This window comes from Coregonus lavaretus (genome assembly GCF_964263955.1).
Source record: "Coregonus lavaretus genome assembly, chromosome: 38".
Lineage (NCBI taxonomy): Eukaryota > Metazoa > Chordata > Actinopteri > Salmoniformes > Salmonidae > Coregonus > Coregonus lavaretus.
The window spans coordinates 30,665,730-30,685,261 of record NC_140025.1 but is presented as its reverse complement, the minus strand read 5'-3'; the positions used below and the strand labels follow the sequence as shown (position 1 = coordinate 30,685,261).

General features: G+C 45.2%; 1 protein-coding gene across 3 annotated transcripts in view; it reads left to right on the top strand.

The window, feature by feature from the left end:
• The first annotated feature begins 1,650 nt into the window (after positions 1-1,650).
• Positions 1,651-19,532, top strand: part of LOC311112305 (pericentriolar material 1 protein-like) — a 36,788-nt gene continuing 18,906 nt past the window's right edge. For 2 of the 3 annotated variants that reach the window (XM_084155363.1, XM_084155361.1), the window contains exons 1-18: positions 1,651-1,799; positions 7,684-7,807; positions 8,650-8,901; positions 9,228-9,551; positions 10,216-10,386; positions 11,141-11,260; positions 11,618-11,798; positions 11,936-12,045; positions 12,438-12,726; positions 13,032-13,224; positions 14,347-14,559; positions 14,905-15,071; positions 15,179-15,414; positions 17,344-17,483; positions 17,687-17,816; positions 18,021-18,206; positions 18,462-18,643; positions 18,845-19,039. In XM_084155363.1, coding sequence (XP_084011489.1) covers positions 7,703-7,807; positions 8,650-8,901; positions 9,228-9,551; positions 10,216-10,386; positions 11,141-11,260; positions 11,618-11,798; positions 11,936-12,045; positions 12,438-12,726; positions 13,032-13,224; positions 14,347-14,559; positions 14,905-15,071; positions 15,179-15,414; positions 17,344-17,483; positions 17,687-17,816; positions 18,021-18,206; positions 18,462-18,643; positions 18,845-19,039 — 3,194 coding nt within the window. In that variant the 5' untranslated portion in view covers positions 1,651-1,799; positions 7,684-7,702. The remainder of the gene's footprint in view (positions 1,800-7,683; positions 7,808-8,649; positions 8,902-9,227; positions 9,552-10,215; positions 10,387-11,140; positions 11,261-11,617; positions 11,799-11,935; positions 12,046-12,437; positions 12,727-13,031; positions 13,225-14,346; positions 14,560-14,904; positions 15,072-15,178; positions 15,415-17,343; positions 17,484-17,686; positions 17,817-18,020; positions 18,207-18,461; positions 18,644-18,844; positions 19,040-19,532) is intronic. The other variant, XM_084155362.1, reaches the window with a different exon arrangement.

Below are 19,532 nucleotides of genomic sequence, written 5' to 3'. Positions count from 1 at the left end.
AGACAAGGAGAAACTAAATCCTACCTGCCAGCCAAGTTGCTCTTAAAAAAGATAACAAAATATTTGAGACTATATCTAATGACGTTCTACTCAATATACTCTTTAAACTCATTTCCTGTATCCCCTTCTCCCTCATACTAGATCTCATCCTCTCTCTTTCCCTCTCATACTGCCCACACTGTAGCAATACATGCTCCACAGTCTCTGTTTCCTGACAATAATCACACTTTCCTGTTGGATGCTTTCCTATCACATTTAATGTCTTATTCAACTGGCTGTGTCCCACCCTTAATCTTGTAAAAATAGCCTCCTCTCTTCTGTCCCTTCCTGCCGTCCTCCCCTCCCCGACTTTCCTCTGTAATTGAAATAAATGCCTTCCCTTATTATTTCTATTCCACTGCTCCTGCCATCTCTGCATCACTGTATATATCAGTATTTTTGCCTCTACCTTGCTCAATGAAACTTCAACATCAACATCCCCACTACTAAGTGCTTGTTTAGCCAGTACATCTACTGCCTCGTTCCCCTCCACCCCTACACGGGCTGGGACCCAAGTAAATCTTATCTGTATACCCATCTGTTTAATCCTGCCAAGGGTTTGTAGCACCTCATGAAGCTGGTCTTGTCTGCTACGTGAGCTAAAGGACTGGAGACTCATTAACACGGCACTTGAATCAGAGCAAATAACTACTCAGTCTTGTTTGACTTCCTCCACCCACTGCAAGGCCAACAGTATGGCCATGAGCTCTGCCGTATATACAGCCAGATGATCTGTAATACGTTTCCTGACTTCCACCCCACATTCCTGCACTACAAATGCTGACCCAACTACTGGAGGCGGGAGTAGCCATGGCGGATTTACAGAAATAGCTACAGTTGGACTAAACTCCCTTCCATACAGTCCCATCTCCTTCGCCTGGGTATTACCCACCCACCCAAAGCTCGTGTTCTGTCTTCGCTCATGTTCCCAGCATGCCTGTAAAATCAATTTCGCAGGATGAGACACCCCATGTAGCTGGATGGAGTTGTAGCAAAGAGTGCGGTTGTAGGTTGGTGCTCGGGCACATCATTCTGTAAACTTAAGCAGATCTTGCAGTGTTTTTTGATACTTCTCTCCAGTCTCAATTTATTATTAATATAGATTATAGGGAATACAAGACACAATGTTTTATGTGTCTGTGAGTGGCAAACTTTCAGCTCAGATGATAAGGCTAGGTCATATTGCTTCACAAAGGGGCCTGTTTGTTTATCATATAATTAGAGCTTGTAACAGTTAGAATATTTACATTTTTCCATGGCAGTAGTGTGAGTGAATACTGTAAATCATTGACCAATTTGAATAAATTCATTTAAACTTGATGTATGAAAAATGCAACATTTAGGCAAAACACTGACACTCTTCCAACGTAACGTACCATTAATTAACCATCCGAGAGCCTAAATAGTACCTTATTCAATAGGGGTGCCATTGCCTGTATATTAGTCCAAAATATTGTACACATAATTACAGTCACTTTGATATACTCCTTACATATGTGTGTGTGCATTTGAGAAAAAACATAACAGTATTGACGATGAGGGCTCTTGTTCAAGTAGCACTACTATTTTATATCACTCCGCCTCCTTGAACAGGGAATATAATGGCTGACACTGGGCTGATAAGCGTACGTTGACTGAGTGGATTCATCAACAACACCGAAACGACTTATTTGTGTTTATTGAGACACAGCCTTCTCCTGGCTGTTAGAATGAGCCGTTGACCATAAAGTGTTACGAGAATTTCTCAAAAACTCACTGAGGTAATTCATTTATTTACACTACTTTTATTAGTCAAGCCAGGGCAAGTGGCTAGTTCACCACCAGCTAGCTAGCGTAGCATCATCACGTAGCTCGCTATCAAGTTAGCTACCTCCTTACCCCAAACAAAACTAGGTTGGTGCTGTATTTTCGAGTAGGCATTAGCTATTGTATTTAACCAGCTACGTGTACACATTTTGAAACTGTTATAGCCAACAAGAACTAACTAGGTAACTAGCTATCTAGGCATGCAATCTTGTCAGGCCGTGAAATCTTGTTTGTTTTTAGTTGGCCAGCTAGCTAGGTAACGTGAGCTACTAGCTACGTTAGCAAGTTGACGTTACCTAGCTAACTGTAATTCCTACTACTGACAATACTTTCCCCTCCGAATTTAACACCAGCTTTTGTTTTGAACATCAATTGTTCAAACTTTCCAAGGGCAGTGTATGCAACCATTAACGTTAGTTAGCCTTCAATGTATTTTCCATTGTCAGAATTTCACCTCCAGTTTTCGCGGGGAGGGGGGTGGTGGTGGGGGGGGTCAAGCGTTACCATGGCGTGCAATTTCATGTTGCCAAACAGTGACAAAGGTAAACTAGTTTAGATTTGCATAGCTACATTGGTATCCCAAATGATGAATAAACCGCATCGATAGGCTATTTGAGTGTATATCGATGAAGGTTTTTGTCACCATACTTCGTTAAGTTAGAACTTCTTAGAAGGGGGGGGGGGGGGTAGTTGTTAGTTGTTGCTACTGACAGTTGGCTCCCGCGAACTCGCTGAAGTGGAGGTTATTCTAGCGGTCTACAAGGCTAGAAGTGCCTTTTGTTGGGAAGTTAGCTAGTTACGTAGTCAGCAAGACATCCTTACTCAATCCGCGACCTCCCCAAAAGCAAACCAACACATTTAATAGTGGGTGACTGAAAACACCGCACAGGTACGTAATCGATAGGTAAAGTAACGTTATTGATATCGGTAATGTTTATTATTATTATTAGCTACCGGTATGTCATACAATGGTTTGTAGCTAGCTATGGTGTTTTGGATTATTAACGTTATGCCTCACGTTATGGTTTAGTTTACTGTAATACTTGTCATACTAAGGGTAAGGTCTGTGAATGTTGTTGCTTAGTTGCAGGAACATTCCTCCAAACAAGCCACCGTTTCTGACTGGAGGATGTTTCTGAAAGCAACAAACACCTCTAGAATCATGCACTCTGTCAGTGTCATAACTGTGAAGCTACTTCGGAAACACACCTTGTTTGTTTTGACGTGTGTGTGTCTGGGTTTCCATTAGGAAAATGTGGCGCCATACAACCTGACATTAAATAGTTTAATTTGCTGCCAATTTGAGAAAAGTACCTGACCCATAATGTTATGCATTGTGTGCATAACCCCAGAAATTACATTTAGATTATGGTATTCATCTTAACAGAACATCCAACTCCTGTAATGAAGGAGACACTAAAACGTTATTTTCAAACATTTGCCTAAATGCAATTCGTGGGAAAACAACACCATTCCAAACAGCACACCTGATGCCAGCGTTAGAAACTTAGGTTGATAATATGACTGGGATTGTGTCTTTTGGCTTCTGGACAATGAAAGAAAGGTGATATGAATACCAACAGGAGAGATGCTGGTTTCAATGGCATATGAGGAAGTCTTTATAAAATAATTGCCTCCATGTTTCTATGGTCAGATTTTTCCTAGGCTGCTTTGAAGCAAGGTAAGACATGCTTCATAATATGAATTAAAACATTCAGGTTTCAAACAATTAATTCGATTTTCAAAATGCATACTGCCTCCAGTTCACATTGCAAAGTGGTGGGTGATGCGCTGATAGCATGCCTACCGTTGCCTTTGCACTTGAATGGGATGTGCGTCGCAATTGCCAGTTGATAATAAAAATTGTTATTTTTAATCGTGGCCATCAAAACTGTTTTTAACAGGTGACTGCGTTCAGAATTGTTGCCCAATGACTGGTCTTATAAAAGTACATGTTTTACTCCAGCAGCAACGAGCTGAGGGGCTGCGGCTGCAGCAGCAGTTCTAGCACTGTCTGACAAGCGATATTCAGCTCAAAATAGGCTCTGTATGCTGTGCGCGGGTAAGAAATGATACATTACGACCAATGTTCCCTCTAATTATTTCCGGCACTGAGAAAATTTCACGTCTGCTGAGCGCAAGCTTGAAAGTTGTGAAAATTCTGTGCAACTTCCAGCGCGTGTTTACTCTGAACACTGAGGCTGTTCCCGCTTTAAGTTAGTTTAAACAGTGGCCATGTATGTAGACTACTGTGGCTATTTGATCATAATGTAGGCCTACCAGAGTGGCCTACCATCAAAAACAATGGAGGAAATGCATCCCATAACATCTTAACATGGATATATCTGTTCTATCATTCAGCCTACAGTAGCAGCCAATGTGTGGTGTTCAATGTAGGTTTACATTCCATGAGACTTTTGAAAAAAAAACATACAGGGCTTGACAATAACCTGCGTTGATTCAATCACAATTGCCACAGTGAAGGGAAACGTTAATAATGTTAACAAGGAAAACTCTAGAACAGTGGTCACCAACCTTTTCTGAGTTAAGATCACTTTCTGAGTCAAAATGCAAACCGAGATCTACCTCTCAGATTTCTTTTTAATAATATAATAATATATATATATATAATACATGCCTTAAAAAACGTAAGTCTATGCAACATTAACCTATTAAAAACAGTACTGTAGCAATGAAGTTTGTGCAGTAAGCTATAGGCCCAATACATTATCACTGCATATTAGCTTTGCTTGAATTGCCCTGCCAATGCATTGTTGTTCGGGCCATTTAAAATATATATACAGCTCTGGAAAAAATTAAGAGACCACTGCACATTTCTCTTAAATCAGCATCTCTACATGTATGATTTCCATTCCAGTGTCTGTTGAATTCCAACACAGGCACACCACGTTCTACTGAATTAGGTGATCACCTGAACCAAATCTTATTTAACGAGGAAAAGTATAAAAACCACTGCTGTGGTCATCACTATCCTCTTGCAATAGGACCAGCTGGATGGCAAAAATAGTTCTAATAGTATCTCAAAAGTAATATTAATCAAAAAATAACTATTGACCATGCCAAAAGAGTTGAAAAGGAAAGTTTTGAGTAAGGAAAAGAAGGTTTCAATTCTGGCTTTACTGGCAGAGGGATACCGTGAGCGTCAGGTTGCTTCCATCCTTAAAATTTCAAAGATGGCGGTTCATAAGAACAAGGTCAAGCAGCAGACATTGGGTACAACAAAGCTCCAGACCGGCAGAGGGCGAAAATGACTCTCTACTGACCGGGATGACCGCCAACTCATTCGAATGTCACTCAACAACCGTAGGATGACATCAAGTGACGTACAAAAAGAATGGCAAACGGCAGCTGGGGTGAAGTGCACGGCGAGGACGGTTCGAAACAGGCTCCTAGGGCTGAAGTCGTGCAAAGCTAGAAAAAAGCCCTTCATCAATGAGAAGCAAAGAAGAGCCAGGCTGAGGTTTGCAAAAGACCAGAAGGATTGGACCATAGAGGACTGGAGTAAGGTCATCTTCTCTGATGAGTCCAATTTTCAGCTTTGCACAACACCTGGTCGTCTAATGGTTAGACAGAGACCTGGAGAGGCCTACAAGCCACAGTGTCTCGCACCAACTGTGAAATTTGGTGGAGGATCGGTGATGATCTGGGGGTGCTTCAGCAAGGCTGGAATCGGGCAGATTTGTCTTTGTGAAGGACGCATGAATCAAGCCACGTACAAGGTTGTCCTGGAAGAAAACGTGCTTCCTTTTGCTCTGACATTGTTCCCCAACTCTGAGGATTGGTTTTTCCAGCAGGACAATGCGCCAATGCCACACAGCCAGGTCAATGAAGGTGTGGATGGAGGACCACCAGATCAAGACCCTGTCATGGCCAGCCCAATCTCCAGACCTGAACCCCATTGAAAACTTCTGGAATGTGATCAAGAGGAAGATGGATGGTCACAAGCCATCAAACAAAGCCGAGCTGCTTGAATTATTGCGCCAGGAGTGGCATAAAGTCACCCAACATCAATGTGAAAGACTGGTGGAGAGCATCCAAGACTCATGAAAGCTGTGATTGGAAATCAGGGTTATTCCACCAAATGTTGATTTCTGAACTCTTCCTAAGTTAAAACATTAGTGTTGTTTAAAAATGAACATGAACTTATTTTCTTTGCATTATTCGAGGTCTGACAACACTGTTATTTTGACCAGTTGTAATTTTCTGCAAATAAATGCTCTAAATGACAATATTTTTATTTGGAATTTGGGAGAAATGTTGTCAGTTTATAGAATAATACAAAAATGTTATTTTTACCCAAACACATACCTATAAATAGTAAAACCAGAGAAACTGATAATTTTGCAGTGGTCTCTTACTTTTTTCCAGAGCTGTATATATATTTCAACATTTGAGGTAGGCTATATGATCGCACCAGTAATATATCCGTTATTGTATTACTTGTGAGGCACAGCTGAGTGAGCATACATTTAAATAATTAGCTTTTTATTTTACTGGGCTGATGGTGCCTGCATCTGATGGTCAGTCTCAGCGGAGGTAGAGAGCAGCAGACTGAGGGTCCGCCTCTAAACATCCCTCCACTCTCCCTGAGACTGACCAAAAAGGGACACCGTCTTCCAGCTGATGGCGAAACTCAAGTCGCACTGCCTTATTTCTGCCTCATGCACAAATTCATGTTACTCCTATGGACAAAGAAAGTGAAATATTCCTCGGTATTAAAGAAGACCCAAGCCACTAATAATAACGCAAGACTATAGATACACTTTCCTACTCATTCATTACAGCTGCAGTGCTTGTTGTAGTGCTGAGTGGAAATAGGAAGAACGCACATTTTATGGGTTATGAAAGTGTTGAATACAAAGTGTTGACAGTGCTGAGTAAGAACTTAAACATTATCTCATTCATAAAAACAGCAGCTCTTTGCTGTATTCGTTGACAGTTTCTCTCTAGTCATGGTTTTGAAATCTCACAGTATCAACTTTGCTGTAGCTTTCTTTTATGCCTGCTACATTACTACAGACACGGTAATCTGAGCCATCCGATTGGCCAGCGGTAGGCCTATAGTGAATTTGATTTGCTCTCTTGGCCTGCCGGGAAGGCAGAGATTGTACCTTCAGACTCATTAAATGGTTCAAAATGTCAAAAGTTGGCCTACCCGGCGCGTAGGGCAGGTGAATCGGGTGCACCTACCACCAACATCCCGAGACGAAGAAAAAAGAAAATAGGAACACAAGGCTTTATCAATGGGTTTTTTACAGAAATGTTTGGCGATTCACTATTAATGCATTGGAGGTCGATCGTGATCGACCGGTTGGTAACCACTGCTCTAGAAAGTTGAGTGAAGTTATCTGTGAGCTGATGTTTCTGCGCAGCAGTCCCGGGGCTACTGCGCTCGCGCAGCTTAGAGGGGACATTGATGACGACTAATGAAAATACACACACCCCAATTTTAATTCTGCTAAATGTAACAAAATAACCTAATAGACCGATAAGCACGACTGTGAAATGTATTTCCATCAATTAATAAAAAGCATTATTTTGCACTGGGAGGAAAACAAATTATCCTGGTCAATTTTGGCTGGCAACAATTTTTGTTTATTGGCTTTTCATTTTTTTATCGTCCAAAAGCCGGCAATTACCGGCAAACGGAAACCCTGGTGAGTGTGTGAGTGAATGAGTTGTGTACAGTATGCCAATATGAAAGAGACATACTGTGTGTGTGTGTGTGTGTGTGTGTGTGTACGTGCACATGCTTTTGTCTCCAGTCCAAAGCCGTTCTAGAGTGTTGACTGACGATGCATGTCAACGACCCAACAGGTGCGGAGCCGAGGAGGACATGGCGACAGGGGGCACTCCCTTTGACGACTGCGCAGACGAGCAGGAGCTGCACAACTGGACCGTTACCAACGGCAGCAGCCTAGAAGACCGGCTCAACAACATGGTACAGAGACAATGGATGCGTCCCAAATGGAACCCTATTCCCTATGTAGTGCACTGCAGTACTTTTGACCAGAGAGCCCTATGGGTCCTGGTCGATAGTAGGGCACTACTGGAATAGGGTGACATTTGGGACGCGACTATTGAGAATGGACACTAAAAGGCTGAATCCTAACTGGAGATTTGTGAAAGTAACTAAAATCTTTGTGATTGCGTTAGTTTTTTGTGCGTATATAGCCCCACAGTGGAGGTGTCATAATACCCATAAAACCTAGCGGTCAAACAGGGAAATGGTTCCAATCATTTTCCCACCATTCATCTACACGAAACACAGCCCTTATTTGAAGTGTTTCTAAAATGACCTATGGGGAAAAAATAAATGGTGGAAAAACAATTGGAACCATTTCCCTGTTTGACCGCTAGGTTTTATGGGTATTATGACTCATACTGTGGTACTCTATAGCTCTAGTAAGGATTCAGCCCCTTCACTGACTAGCTCTAGAGTCTGTCAATCTACCTACAATGCTGACCAAAGCGAGACATGGATTTGAAATGGTCTATTACAAGTTTATTGTAATGCGTCCCCTTTGGGGAACCATGATGTGCTTATCATCAAGCAAGTACAGCATTAAACAGTACATGGTAATACATAAAACACATGCAAGGACCTTCTGTCCTTTTTAAAGCTCCAGGGTGAAGTTTCCACTAGGTAAATGTCAAGGATCAGCTTCCCTTTCCCCAATCCTAACCTTAACCATTTGTTGGGGGAAATCCAAAACTGACCCATCAGTGTTTAGTGATAACTTCACCCTACACCCCTTTTGAAAGCTTCCTGTCCCCTTTCAGGACTGGGGCATCCAGCAGAAGAAGGCCAACCGCTCGACGGAGAAGAACAGGAAGAAGTTCTCAGCCGGCGGCGTGGCGGAGAGCCGACTGACCAATGACATCTCCCCGGAGTCCACACCTGGCACGGGGCGGAGGAGGACACACACCCCTCACTCCTTCCCCCACGTCAAGTACACCACCCAGATGTCGGTGCCCGACCAGGCCGAGCTGGACCGTCTCCGGCAGAGGATCAACTTCACTGACCTGGACGAGGTAAGAGGGTTCTCCTTAGAGCTTTCTGAACTGTGCGTTTCTTCTTGGAGGATTCATCTGTGATTGTTGGGGTCTGGAGGGGGTCCTAGTTAATCCAGAACATTTTAAAGGCCACCAAAGATGTTGTGGAAGTGTACTGTTCACGTGAAAAATTTACGCTTTTTTTGTTGTCTTTAGGAATGTGAAAGTTTTCAATTATTAAATGTTCCAAAGAACCTTCTTTCCAGCTTTTTATATCGCAGAGGTTCTGCAGCATTGTTCTGTTTCATAGTACTGTAATTTAGACTGGAAGCCAGGTTATGACATCCCTCGCTCTCTTTTCCCAGAGGAGCGTCGGCAGTGACTCCCAGGGCCGCGTCACAGCAGCCAACAACCAGCGACAGCTGGCGGCGGAAAACAAAAAGCCCTTCAAATTCCTGCCGCTGCACGTCAACACCAACAAGAGTCGGGAGGCCCCCTCCGCCTCGGCCCCCGCAACCCCCTCTGTCGCCGCCACAGCCAAGAAGCAGAGCCCTGGCCTGGGTCTCAGGGACGCGTTCGCCCCCTCCCTGCCCAGCAATGACACCCCTGGGCTAGGTAGTCGGGCCGAGAGAGGGCTTCTTCCCTCTAGGGAGGATGGGAGAGGAGAGCTCAGCATCGACAGTAGCCAGGTAGGTAATGTCTAGGCACTTTGGTTTAGTGAAGGATTAGGGCTTTTCAGGGCTTGTTTTTTTTATACTGTCTCTATGTAGTCTACGTTTTGTTTGATCAACCACTTATTGCACAATGCAAATGATTGAAGTTTGTAGTTGTTTCAATACTTAGTTAAAATAGAACAAACATAGGACAATGCATACAATAAAGGTAGTTTAGTTGTTGGCAGATGGAAGAAAAGTGGGTACAGTAACACATTTTGGACAAATCTATATAAATAGCATAGCTTGGAACAGCATTTTCACCATTCAAGTCTGTGCTTGCACTGACCTGATCGTCCTGTACTGTCTGCAGACGATCACAAAGGGTGCCTTGCTCTCGCTCCTGTAAAAAAATAAATAGTAGAACAAGGATGGGAGACTAAGTGAGCAAGATGACGATGAAACCAGTGTGTATTTAGGGCAATTTAAAAATAAGCCACCACCGCAGGTTCCCAAGTGAGTTCTGCCCTCGTTTAGCTCAGTCTGCACTGAGCGGATTGGTATCCGCGCTCTCACACACGATTTCTCGCTCTCTGTCTCGCTCTCTCTATCATTTACACACAGACATGCACGCACACATGCTCTCTCTCTGTTGTCACACTATCTCTCACACACCCTCACACTCTGGTGTCCCGGTCAGGTGGTGAGCAAGCTGGTTCAGATCCGGGAGTACATCGGCAAGGCCAGCTCCATGAGGGATGATCTGGTGGAGAAGAACGACATCCCGGCCAACGTGGAGCGCCTCACCCACCTCATCGCCCACCTCAAGGAGCAGGAGAGGTCCTACCTCCGCTTCCTGCAGAAGATGCTGGTCAGTACAGTACCGCCGGCTTATCACGGCTTTCTCACTGTCTCTCTTTGGCTTTGTGTCGCTCTGTTTTTCTAATTTCTCCTTTCTCTCTCTTTGGCTTGATCTGTCTGTCTTTTTATATATTTTTCTCTTTCTTTTGGTCTATCTCTCTTTCCATCCTTCTGTCATTTAAGGATGAGAGGGGCTGCTTTCGAGATACATTTTTAGTTTGAATTCACTCTGTGTCTGGTATTGATTAGTAAAAAATAAGCTTGGGCTTTTGCCTGTTAAAGAATGCCTGCTGTCCACTGCTTCTTTCTCACATTGATGTTGATAGTTCAAGGTGTTGTGTTTGGGAACTCTTCACTGCACCCTGGTCATGTATTTTTTATGCCAAGGCGTCTGAAACACGCCGACAGACACAGTCGTGTATCTTGTTCCATTTGGCAGATAAATCTAGGACATGACACACATTGCTTCTGAACTGCTGGATGGCACATGTCATTTGATCTTGCTGTCAGCGCATCTTGCTATCAATATTAAATACGATACCCCCTCTGGCATATGTGCGAGTACTTATGACCAGTCCTAACTTTTTCACTCCAACCACTGTTCAAGTATTACATTGAAAAGAGAGGGGGAAGGAAACGGTTGAGAAGACCTGGGTTCCCATAGCCACTACACCCTCAGTGTCCATAGCACCATAGTTGGGGCCAAGGAGGGAGACTGCTTGCAGTCTGTGCCTACTATTTTACTGACGCCCCGTCTTCTGTAGGCGAGGGAGGACGAGGAGGACGAGGCGGGAACACTGGACTCTGCCGTGGGTTTAGGCTCATTGCCAGAGAGCATCTCCCTCAACATCGAGGTGCGCTCCTCAGACGCCTCCAACGCCACCGTGAGTAGCCCTTCCTCTAGTTCTGACAACCCCTCCTGCTTCTGCTATTTTTTTTGTTTTGTAGAGGAGTTTGGATTGGTCACAAACGGGATCATCTAATACGCTGCATAGGGATATGCTTTACCATCTCTACTAGATAGTAAGACACTGCTTCTAGAAGTAGTGCCACCCAAGCAGACCGAGGCTAATCTTATTGCCGTCATCCCTCGCTCTTCCTCTCTCCCTCCATCTCTCTCTCCATCTCTCCATCCCTCCCTCCACCTTCCATTGCCGGTGTAACACCAGGAAATCTTCGCTGTTAGCGTCTGACCCAGTTCTGCTTGTGCTGGCGTTTTCTTATGTGTGTGTCTAAAACAGGGCCGCGTTGCAGGCCGCAGTGACCAGAAGGAGGAGCTGGAGAACTTGAGGAAGCAGCACGAGCTCCTGAAGAAGATGCTGGAGCAGCAGGAGCAGCTCAGGGCTCTACAGGGCCGCCAGGCAGCACTACTGACCCTGCAGCACAGCTCCCAGCACGCCTCCCACACCACGGCTGACACCGGTGAGACACGGACCACATAGAGAGAGCACACACTCGCATAGTGTAAACACACACACACAGCGCACATGCAGAGCAGGTACCTACACACACGTAACCTTTTTTTCATTTGGTGTGTATGTTTGTGTGTGTTGTTCCAGTGCCGACGGAGACCACAGGCAGTGTGTCAGGGCTGAGCATCACCTCGGAGCTGAACGATGAGCTGAACGACCTCATTCAGCGCTTCCACAACCAGCTGCACGACTCCCAGGTACCAGCAACATACAGTACTGGGTCGTATTAATTAGGGCACACCATAGCCAAAAGTATTAGCATTTTCTTCTGTCTGGTGCCTAATGAATACAACCCTGGCAAACATAAGGTAGCACTTTACAGCACGGGCTAAAGTTGCAATAACATGGTATTGTTACCCCTCTATTACATACGTGGTGTATAACCCTATAACAAGAATCATTCCATTTAAATGAAGGGATTACTGGGCAAAATGAAGTCTCCATGTTGAGTAAATAGAACTTGTTACCATGTTATTACCACTTTATCCCTTGTGGTAATGTGAAGTGCTACCCATCAAAGTAATAAATGATGAGTTGAATGTTTGTGTTTATGCACCAACTAACATCCTGTGTGCCTTTCCTTCCTCAGACCAAGGCAGTAGTCCCAGACAACCGCAGACAAGCCGCGAGCCTCTCCCTCTCCCGGGAAGTCTGCCGCTCCCGCTCCTCCCAGCCTTCCCCTCCTCCCCGCTCTGCCTCCTCCTCCTTCCTCCATCCCACCCCTCTCACCTCCCTGACCTCCATCACCCCCACGTCGGCCTCGGCGGCGAGCGCCAAGCTGACCAAGCTGCAGGAGCTGCAGGACAAGAAGCAGACCATGGACAAGATCCTGCAGGAGTTGCACTCGCTCCGCGACCAGACCCTCAACAACAACTCCTGTAAGTTATGGTTCGTCTCTGTAACTGACTAGGAGTAGGATAACACCGTCAGGGATGGAGGCCCGGAGGGGTCAGTGATATCTTTTGATTTTTCAGAGATTATTGCTTATTTGAACACCTGCAAAGCTGTTTCCTGCAATCTAGAGCCTTCAATGATAAACTTTTTAGATGTGTTTTTTATTGTGTTTACATAGTGGCTCAGCTCCCATCTTACATTCTTTGGGGAGAAACTTGTTTTATATGATAGAAGCTTGTAAGTTTGCAGCCGTGCATGTGTGAGTGACGCGTGTATGTTGTTCCCTCAGGTCGCGGCGCCGTTGTGTCTGTGTCCTCTCAGCGTAGCCTGGCTCTGGGCGCGGGACCCTCCTCGGACCGCCCCTCTGCCCTGTACCGGGAGCCCAACGGGGCCTCAGCCATGAGACGGGACCCCTCCACCTACCACCCCTCCACACACACCCAGCACCCCCAGCATGAGGACGCCCCAGCAGACAAACTCCGGTACTAAACTCCAACTATTATTAAGATCAGTGCACATCACACCACGGTTGTATTCATAAGGTACCAAATGGAAGAAAACTGACTGAAACGCAGAGGGACTACCTGGACTTGCCCAAATCAAATTTTATTGGTCGCATACACCATATTTAGCAATGTTATTGCGGGTGTAGCGAAATGCTTGTGTTCAACAGTGCAGTAGTATCTAACAATTCACACATCTCAAAGTAAAATAATGGAATTAAGAAATGTATATAAATATTAGGACGAGCAATGTCTGAGTCCGGAGTATATGTATGTGATGGGATGTATAGACATTATGGACAGTATGTGGATAGAATATTTAGTATATCTGTAGAATACGTAGGATTGAATAGTATTTATACAGCAATAGTTGAATAGGATGGCCTTGACTAGAATACAGTATGTACATATGAAATGAGTAAAACAGTATGTAAACATGATTCAAGTGACCAGTGTTCCATGTCTATTGGGACTACCTGGACTGGTGCCCTAATGAATACAACCCAGTGGTGCCCTAATGAATACAACCCAGTGGTGCCCTAATGAATACAACCCAGTGGTGCCCTAATGAATACAACCCAGTGGTGCCCTAATGAATACAACCCAGTGGTGCCCTAATGAATACAACCCAGTGGTGCCCTAATGAATACAACCCAGTGGCGATGAAGCAAAGGAGACTATTAGCATGCACCTTTTCTATCACTCTGGTACCGGCAGCTGAAGATCCATACTGTACTGTTCCTTCAGACAAACTCTATCATCCATCACTCTTATCCCTCTTATTCATTCATCAGTCTGAGCAACAATGGATCCAATTAGTCAAGTGTCTCTCCTTCATTGAATCAGTTGTCCATGTATCAACCATAGTCTCTTTCCCCATTCCATTTCTCCCCATTCATTCCCCCACACTGTTTCTGAAATGTGATTCAAAGGGAATAGACTGCTTGCAGCTCACGTGAGGTGCTGTAAATTCTTGGGGGTGGGGGGTTGTGAAGAGTGCACACTTTGGGCAGAAGGCCAATCCAATGCTTTTTAAGTCTTTGGACATTTTAAAACGGAATCAGGCCTAAGTCTCTCTCCCCCCCACCACCACCACCACAGGAAGCTGAAGGAGGTGCACAAGCGTCTGAACGAGCTGCGTGAGCTGGTGCAGTACTACGAGCAGACATCGGACATGATGGTGGACACGGTCAACGAGAACGTGAAGGAGGAAGAGGAAGAGGAGGAGGAGGAGACTGAGGAGGACGGCTCCATGCTGGAGACCATGTTCGACTCGGAGCAGGAGAACCGCCGGCCCCCCATCACCAACATCAGGTACTTGAGGGACGCGGACAGAGTAGGGTGAAGTCGTTATTATTCCGCATTAGAGCTGTTTATAAGTGGGCCTTGTCCAATTCTGATACTAAGCATCACAGACCTAGGATTCAAACCGGCAACCGCTGACAGTCACTGGTTAGTTTCAAACCAAGCATATAATCTGTTCCCTTCATGTGCCCCACATTACCAGGTCTTTATTGTAAAATATAGCTTGTTCTCAATGACTTGCCTGGCTAAGAAATATTATAAAGGTTTAGATAAATACAATTCCCAAGGGCAAATCACGCCGGCGAGTGAAATTGAGACTTGACCCTCTTCTCCATCTCTCTTTCCCCTGGTCAGAAACCCACAGCGTTCTGGGAACTGGACAGAAATGAACAGTCTGACCAACGCCCGAGGAGGAGGCAGCGCCAACAACCGCGCTGACGGGAGACTCAACACCGAGTGTGAGATCAACAACCGCTCTGCAGCAACAAACCTCCGCAGCCTCAACATCCCCTCAGCCATAGGTAGCACGACACACATACGCACATTACATGCTGTACACCCCCATGCTGTTCACACACACACAACCCACTCTAATCTCACTAACCCTCATTGTCTCTGCCTCCAACAGAGTGCCAGTACAACCGCCCCTACAACCAGGTCAAGGACGACGATGATGAAGAAGACAATGCCCTGGAGGATGAAGAGGGGGCGCAGGGGGCCGGGGGTCGGGACAGCGAGGGCTCGGGGTCGAGCAGGAGGAGCAGCCTGGGGAACGAGGACGCAGACTTCGCCCACAAAGTCCACCGGCTGCAGACGGCCAAGCAGAAACTACGGCAGCTCCAGGAGCTGGTGGCCATGGTGCAGGTGAGAGGACTGACCTAGAAACAGAGAAACATAGCATATGGAAGATAAAGAATCTGAAATAAATTGTAGGCACCAAAGTGCAAGTCCGTTGTCTGAAGAAGGCACTGTGCGCTGACACTATACCCATTAAATCATTGGGAGTATACATTGCCGTGAAAAAGTATTAGCGCCCTTTCTGATTTTCTTTATTTATGCATATTTTTTTATACGTATTTGTTATCAGATCTTCAACCAAAACCTAATATTAGATCATTTAAAAATAAAAACAAAAATTATACTTATTTTATTGATTTAATTAACAAAGTAATGCAACACCCAATTTCCCTGTGTGAAAAAGTAATTCCCCCCTTACACTCAATAGCTGGTTGTGCCACTTTTAGCTGCAGTGACTGCAACCAAATGCTTCCTGTAGTTGTTGATCAGTCTCACATCGCTGTAGGAATTTTGGCCCACTCTTCCATGCAGAACTGCTTTAACTCAGCGATATTTGTTGGTTTGCAAGCATGAACTGCTCGTTTCAAGTCCTGCCACAACATTTCAATTGGGATTAGGTCTGGACTTTTGCTAGGCCATTCCAAAACTTCAAATGTGTTGCTTTTTAGCCATTTTCATGTAGACTTGATTTGTATTTTGGATCATTGTCTTGCTGCATGACCGAGCTACGCTTCAGCTCACAGACCGATGGCCTGACATTCTCTGATACAGAGCAGAATTCATGGTTCCTTCTATTAAGGCAAGTCGTCCAGGTCCTGAGGCAGCTAAGCATCCCCAAACCATCACACTACTGATGAGGTTCTTACTGTGGAATGCAGTGTTTGGTTTTCGCCAGACATAATTGGACCCATCTCGTCCAAAAAGTTGACTCAAGTTTGCCAAAAAGCACCTGGATGATCATCAAGACTCTTGGAAGAATGTTCTATGGACAGATGAGTCAAAAGTATAACTTTATGAACGACATGGGTCCCATTATGCCTGGCGAAAACCATACACTGCATTCCACAGTAAGAACCTTACACCAACGGTCAAGCATGGTGGTGGTGTGATGGTTTGGGGATGCTTTGCTGCCTCAGGACCTGTACGACTTGCCTTAATAGAAGGAACCATAAATTCTGCTCTGTATCAGAGAATTCTACAGGAGAATGTCAGACCATCCATCTGTGAACTGAAGCGCAGATCGGTCATGCAGCAAGACTGATCCAAAATAAACAATCAAGTCTACATGAAAATGGGTAAAAAGTAAAACATTTGAAGTTTTGGAATGGCCTAGTCAAAGTACAGACATAATCCCAATTCAGATGTTGTAGGACTTGAAACGAGCAGTTCATGCTTGAAAACCCACAAATGTAGCTGAGTTAAAGCAGTTCTGCATGGAAGAGTGGGCCAAAATTCCTCCACAGCGACGTGAGAGACTGATCAACAACTACAGGAAGCGTTTGGTTGGAGTCATTGCAGCAGAAGGCGGCACAACCAGTCACTGAGTGCAAGGGGGCAATTACTTTTTTCCCCCATACAGGGGCATTGGGTGTTGCATAACTTTCTTTATGAAATAAATTAAATAAGTATGGAATTGTGTTATTTGTTCACTCCGGTTCCCTTTATCTAATAGTAGGTTTTGGTTGAAGATCTGATATCATTCAGTATAACAAATATGCAAAAGAAAATACAATTTAGAAAGGAGGCAAGTACTTTCTCACGGCATTGTATATAGAGCGTGCGAGTAGAAACATATCAACACGTATAAGCAAATAATACAAAATAGAACACATGGTATAGAATGTAAAATGACCATGGTGCAGCTGAGAGGTCTAGACAGTTCAGAGTGGAAGAGGATCCTTTACAGTCCAAGAAAGTAAACAGCTTGAATTTGAGTCATTTGAAGATGGGTGATGGCCTTATGGAATAGTAACCATGTGACTTCCTGTCTCCCAGAGTGATGATACAGACGCCACCACGGCCAACGAGGACGAGGGTCACCACCAGCAGCCCAACAACACCAGAGGTGCTGCTGCTGCCTCCTCCTCCTCCGCAGCCAAGAGCCCCAGAGACCTCACCCTCACAGACAAGGCCAGGTAGGAGACTCCCGCACCCCCACACGGAGCACTAACACATACACAGTAGAGGCCGTTGAACCATCATAAGTGTATGTGTGTATGAACGTGCCTGCGTCTATTTATATATTGAGTGAGTGCATTCCTGCATTTAAGCATGTGTGAATTACACAGCTGGTGATTCTGTTTGTGAATCTAAAAGATGTTGTGTGTGTGTGTCTCAGGGAGAAGCTGTACGAGGAGAAGCTTCGTCAGCAGCAGCAGGAGTTGCAGCAGCTACACGAGGAGCGCCAGCGGCTGATGGAGATCCAGGACAAAATCCAGGACCTACAGTGGGCCTGTCCCGACCTGCAGGTAACACACTGAGCACACATCGCCCTATTTCCTGATTGATTGCTTTGGTGTCAGAACATCTTTCTGAACTCTTTTTTTTAACTGTAGTGCCCTATATTGAGAATAGGGTGTTGAGACAGTCGCTCTCTCACTCTCTATCGCCTCCTCTCTCCTATCATTCTCTCTCTCTCATTCTACCTCTCCCTCCGCTCTTCTCCTCTCCAGTCGTCAGTGTCCAGCAGCACAGTGAGCCAGCAGGCCCTGATGAGGAAGCTCCCGGCTGCAACCTCCACCCCGGCCCCTCCCCCTGCGCCGGCTGCAGCCCCCAAAGCCAACGCTTCTCCTGCCGCCGCCGCCGTGCTCAAACCCACAGCCCAGGCCGCTGCTAACGCCTCTGTCACCGACAACGAGGTAGGTTCTTTATTTTGATTTCATTGACAGGTTCACAAAACATCAAGGCTAGCACAAACTTAAAGTGATGGCTCGTGAAACACTTGTATCACCCGCTCAGTGCAAGGCTTTTCCTGAGAGTTAACTGGTTAACAGGGTTAGCGTGACCGAGTTAGCCATGGCTAGATGTCAGGGAGCTCTTATAGGAGTGTGTGGGTTATCATGCAGATGTAACCATGAAAATGACTCCGCTCATTTACCTTCATGGTTCCCAAGCAGCTGTGGTGTGAGATGCGGCGCCACCAGATCCTGCGGGAGGAACTGCGCCAGCGGAGGAAGCACCTGGAGTCCCTGATGGCCGAGCACCAGAGGAGGAGCGGCCTCAGCGACTCCCCCTACAGGATGGAGGACCCAGATGGACACGCCGCCGCCTCGCAGCCACTCAGCAGGGACGAGAGGTGAGAAAAGCGGTAGATTATTCACAAAGGCCCCCAAATCTACATCGGGGGTCAATTCTATGATGTGAACCGTCCTGAATGTTGCAGATAGAAATAGAATGATGCTTTTAGCCATCGTATGCTCTCATGTCTACATGAAGTGCCTAGGGGGATCGGTTTAGTCTCTGAGTGGGGCCTTAAACGACTTGTTACCCTCCTCAGGACCATGGCCACGTGGGGCGGCTCCACCACCTGTCAGCTGGATGAGGACGGCTACCCCTCTGAGATGGGCGCTGAGGAAGAAGAAGAGGAGGATGAAGAAGAGGAGGACGGAGCAGAGTCCAGCTCCAGTGATGACCTGCATCTCTACTCCACTAGGAAGCAGCGATCCTACAGCAACAGGAAGACACTGGGCAGGTCTGTGAAAGATGTATACAAGGATACCCATTGTTTTTGTATTAATTTTCGATTCAGGATAAAGATACAGGGCACAGTACTCTTAACCTCTAAAAGTCTAAGCCGTTGGGGTGGGAGGGAACAAGCTACATATGGAATTGTTTTAAGATGGTCAGACCATTTAGCTGTTTGATATAGAATTGTAGGACCCCTTTAGCTTTAAAAAAATATATATATATATAAACTACCAGTCAAAAGCTTGGACACACCTACTCATTCAAGGGTTTTTCTTTATTTTTACCATTTTTGACATTGAAGAATAATAGTGAAGACAAACTGAAATAACACATGGAATCGTAGTAACCAAAAAAGTGTTAAACATTCAAAATATTGAACAAGAACAGCAAAGAGAAATGACAGTCCATCATTACTTTAAGACATGAAGGTCAGTCAATACTGAACATTTCCAGAACTTTGAAAGTTTCTTCAAGTGCAGTTGCAAAAACCATCAAGC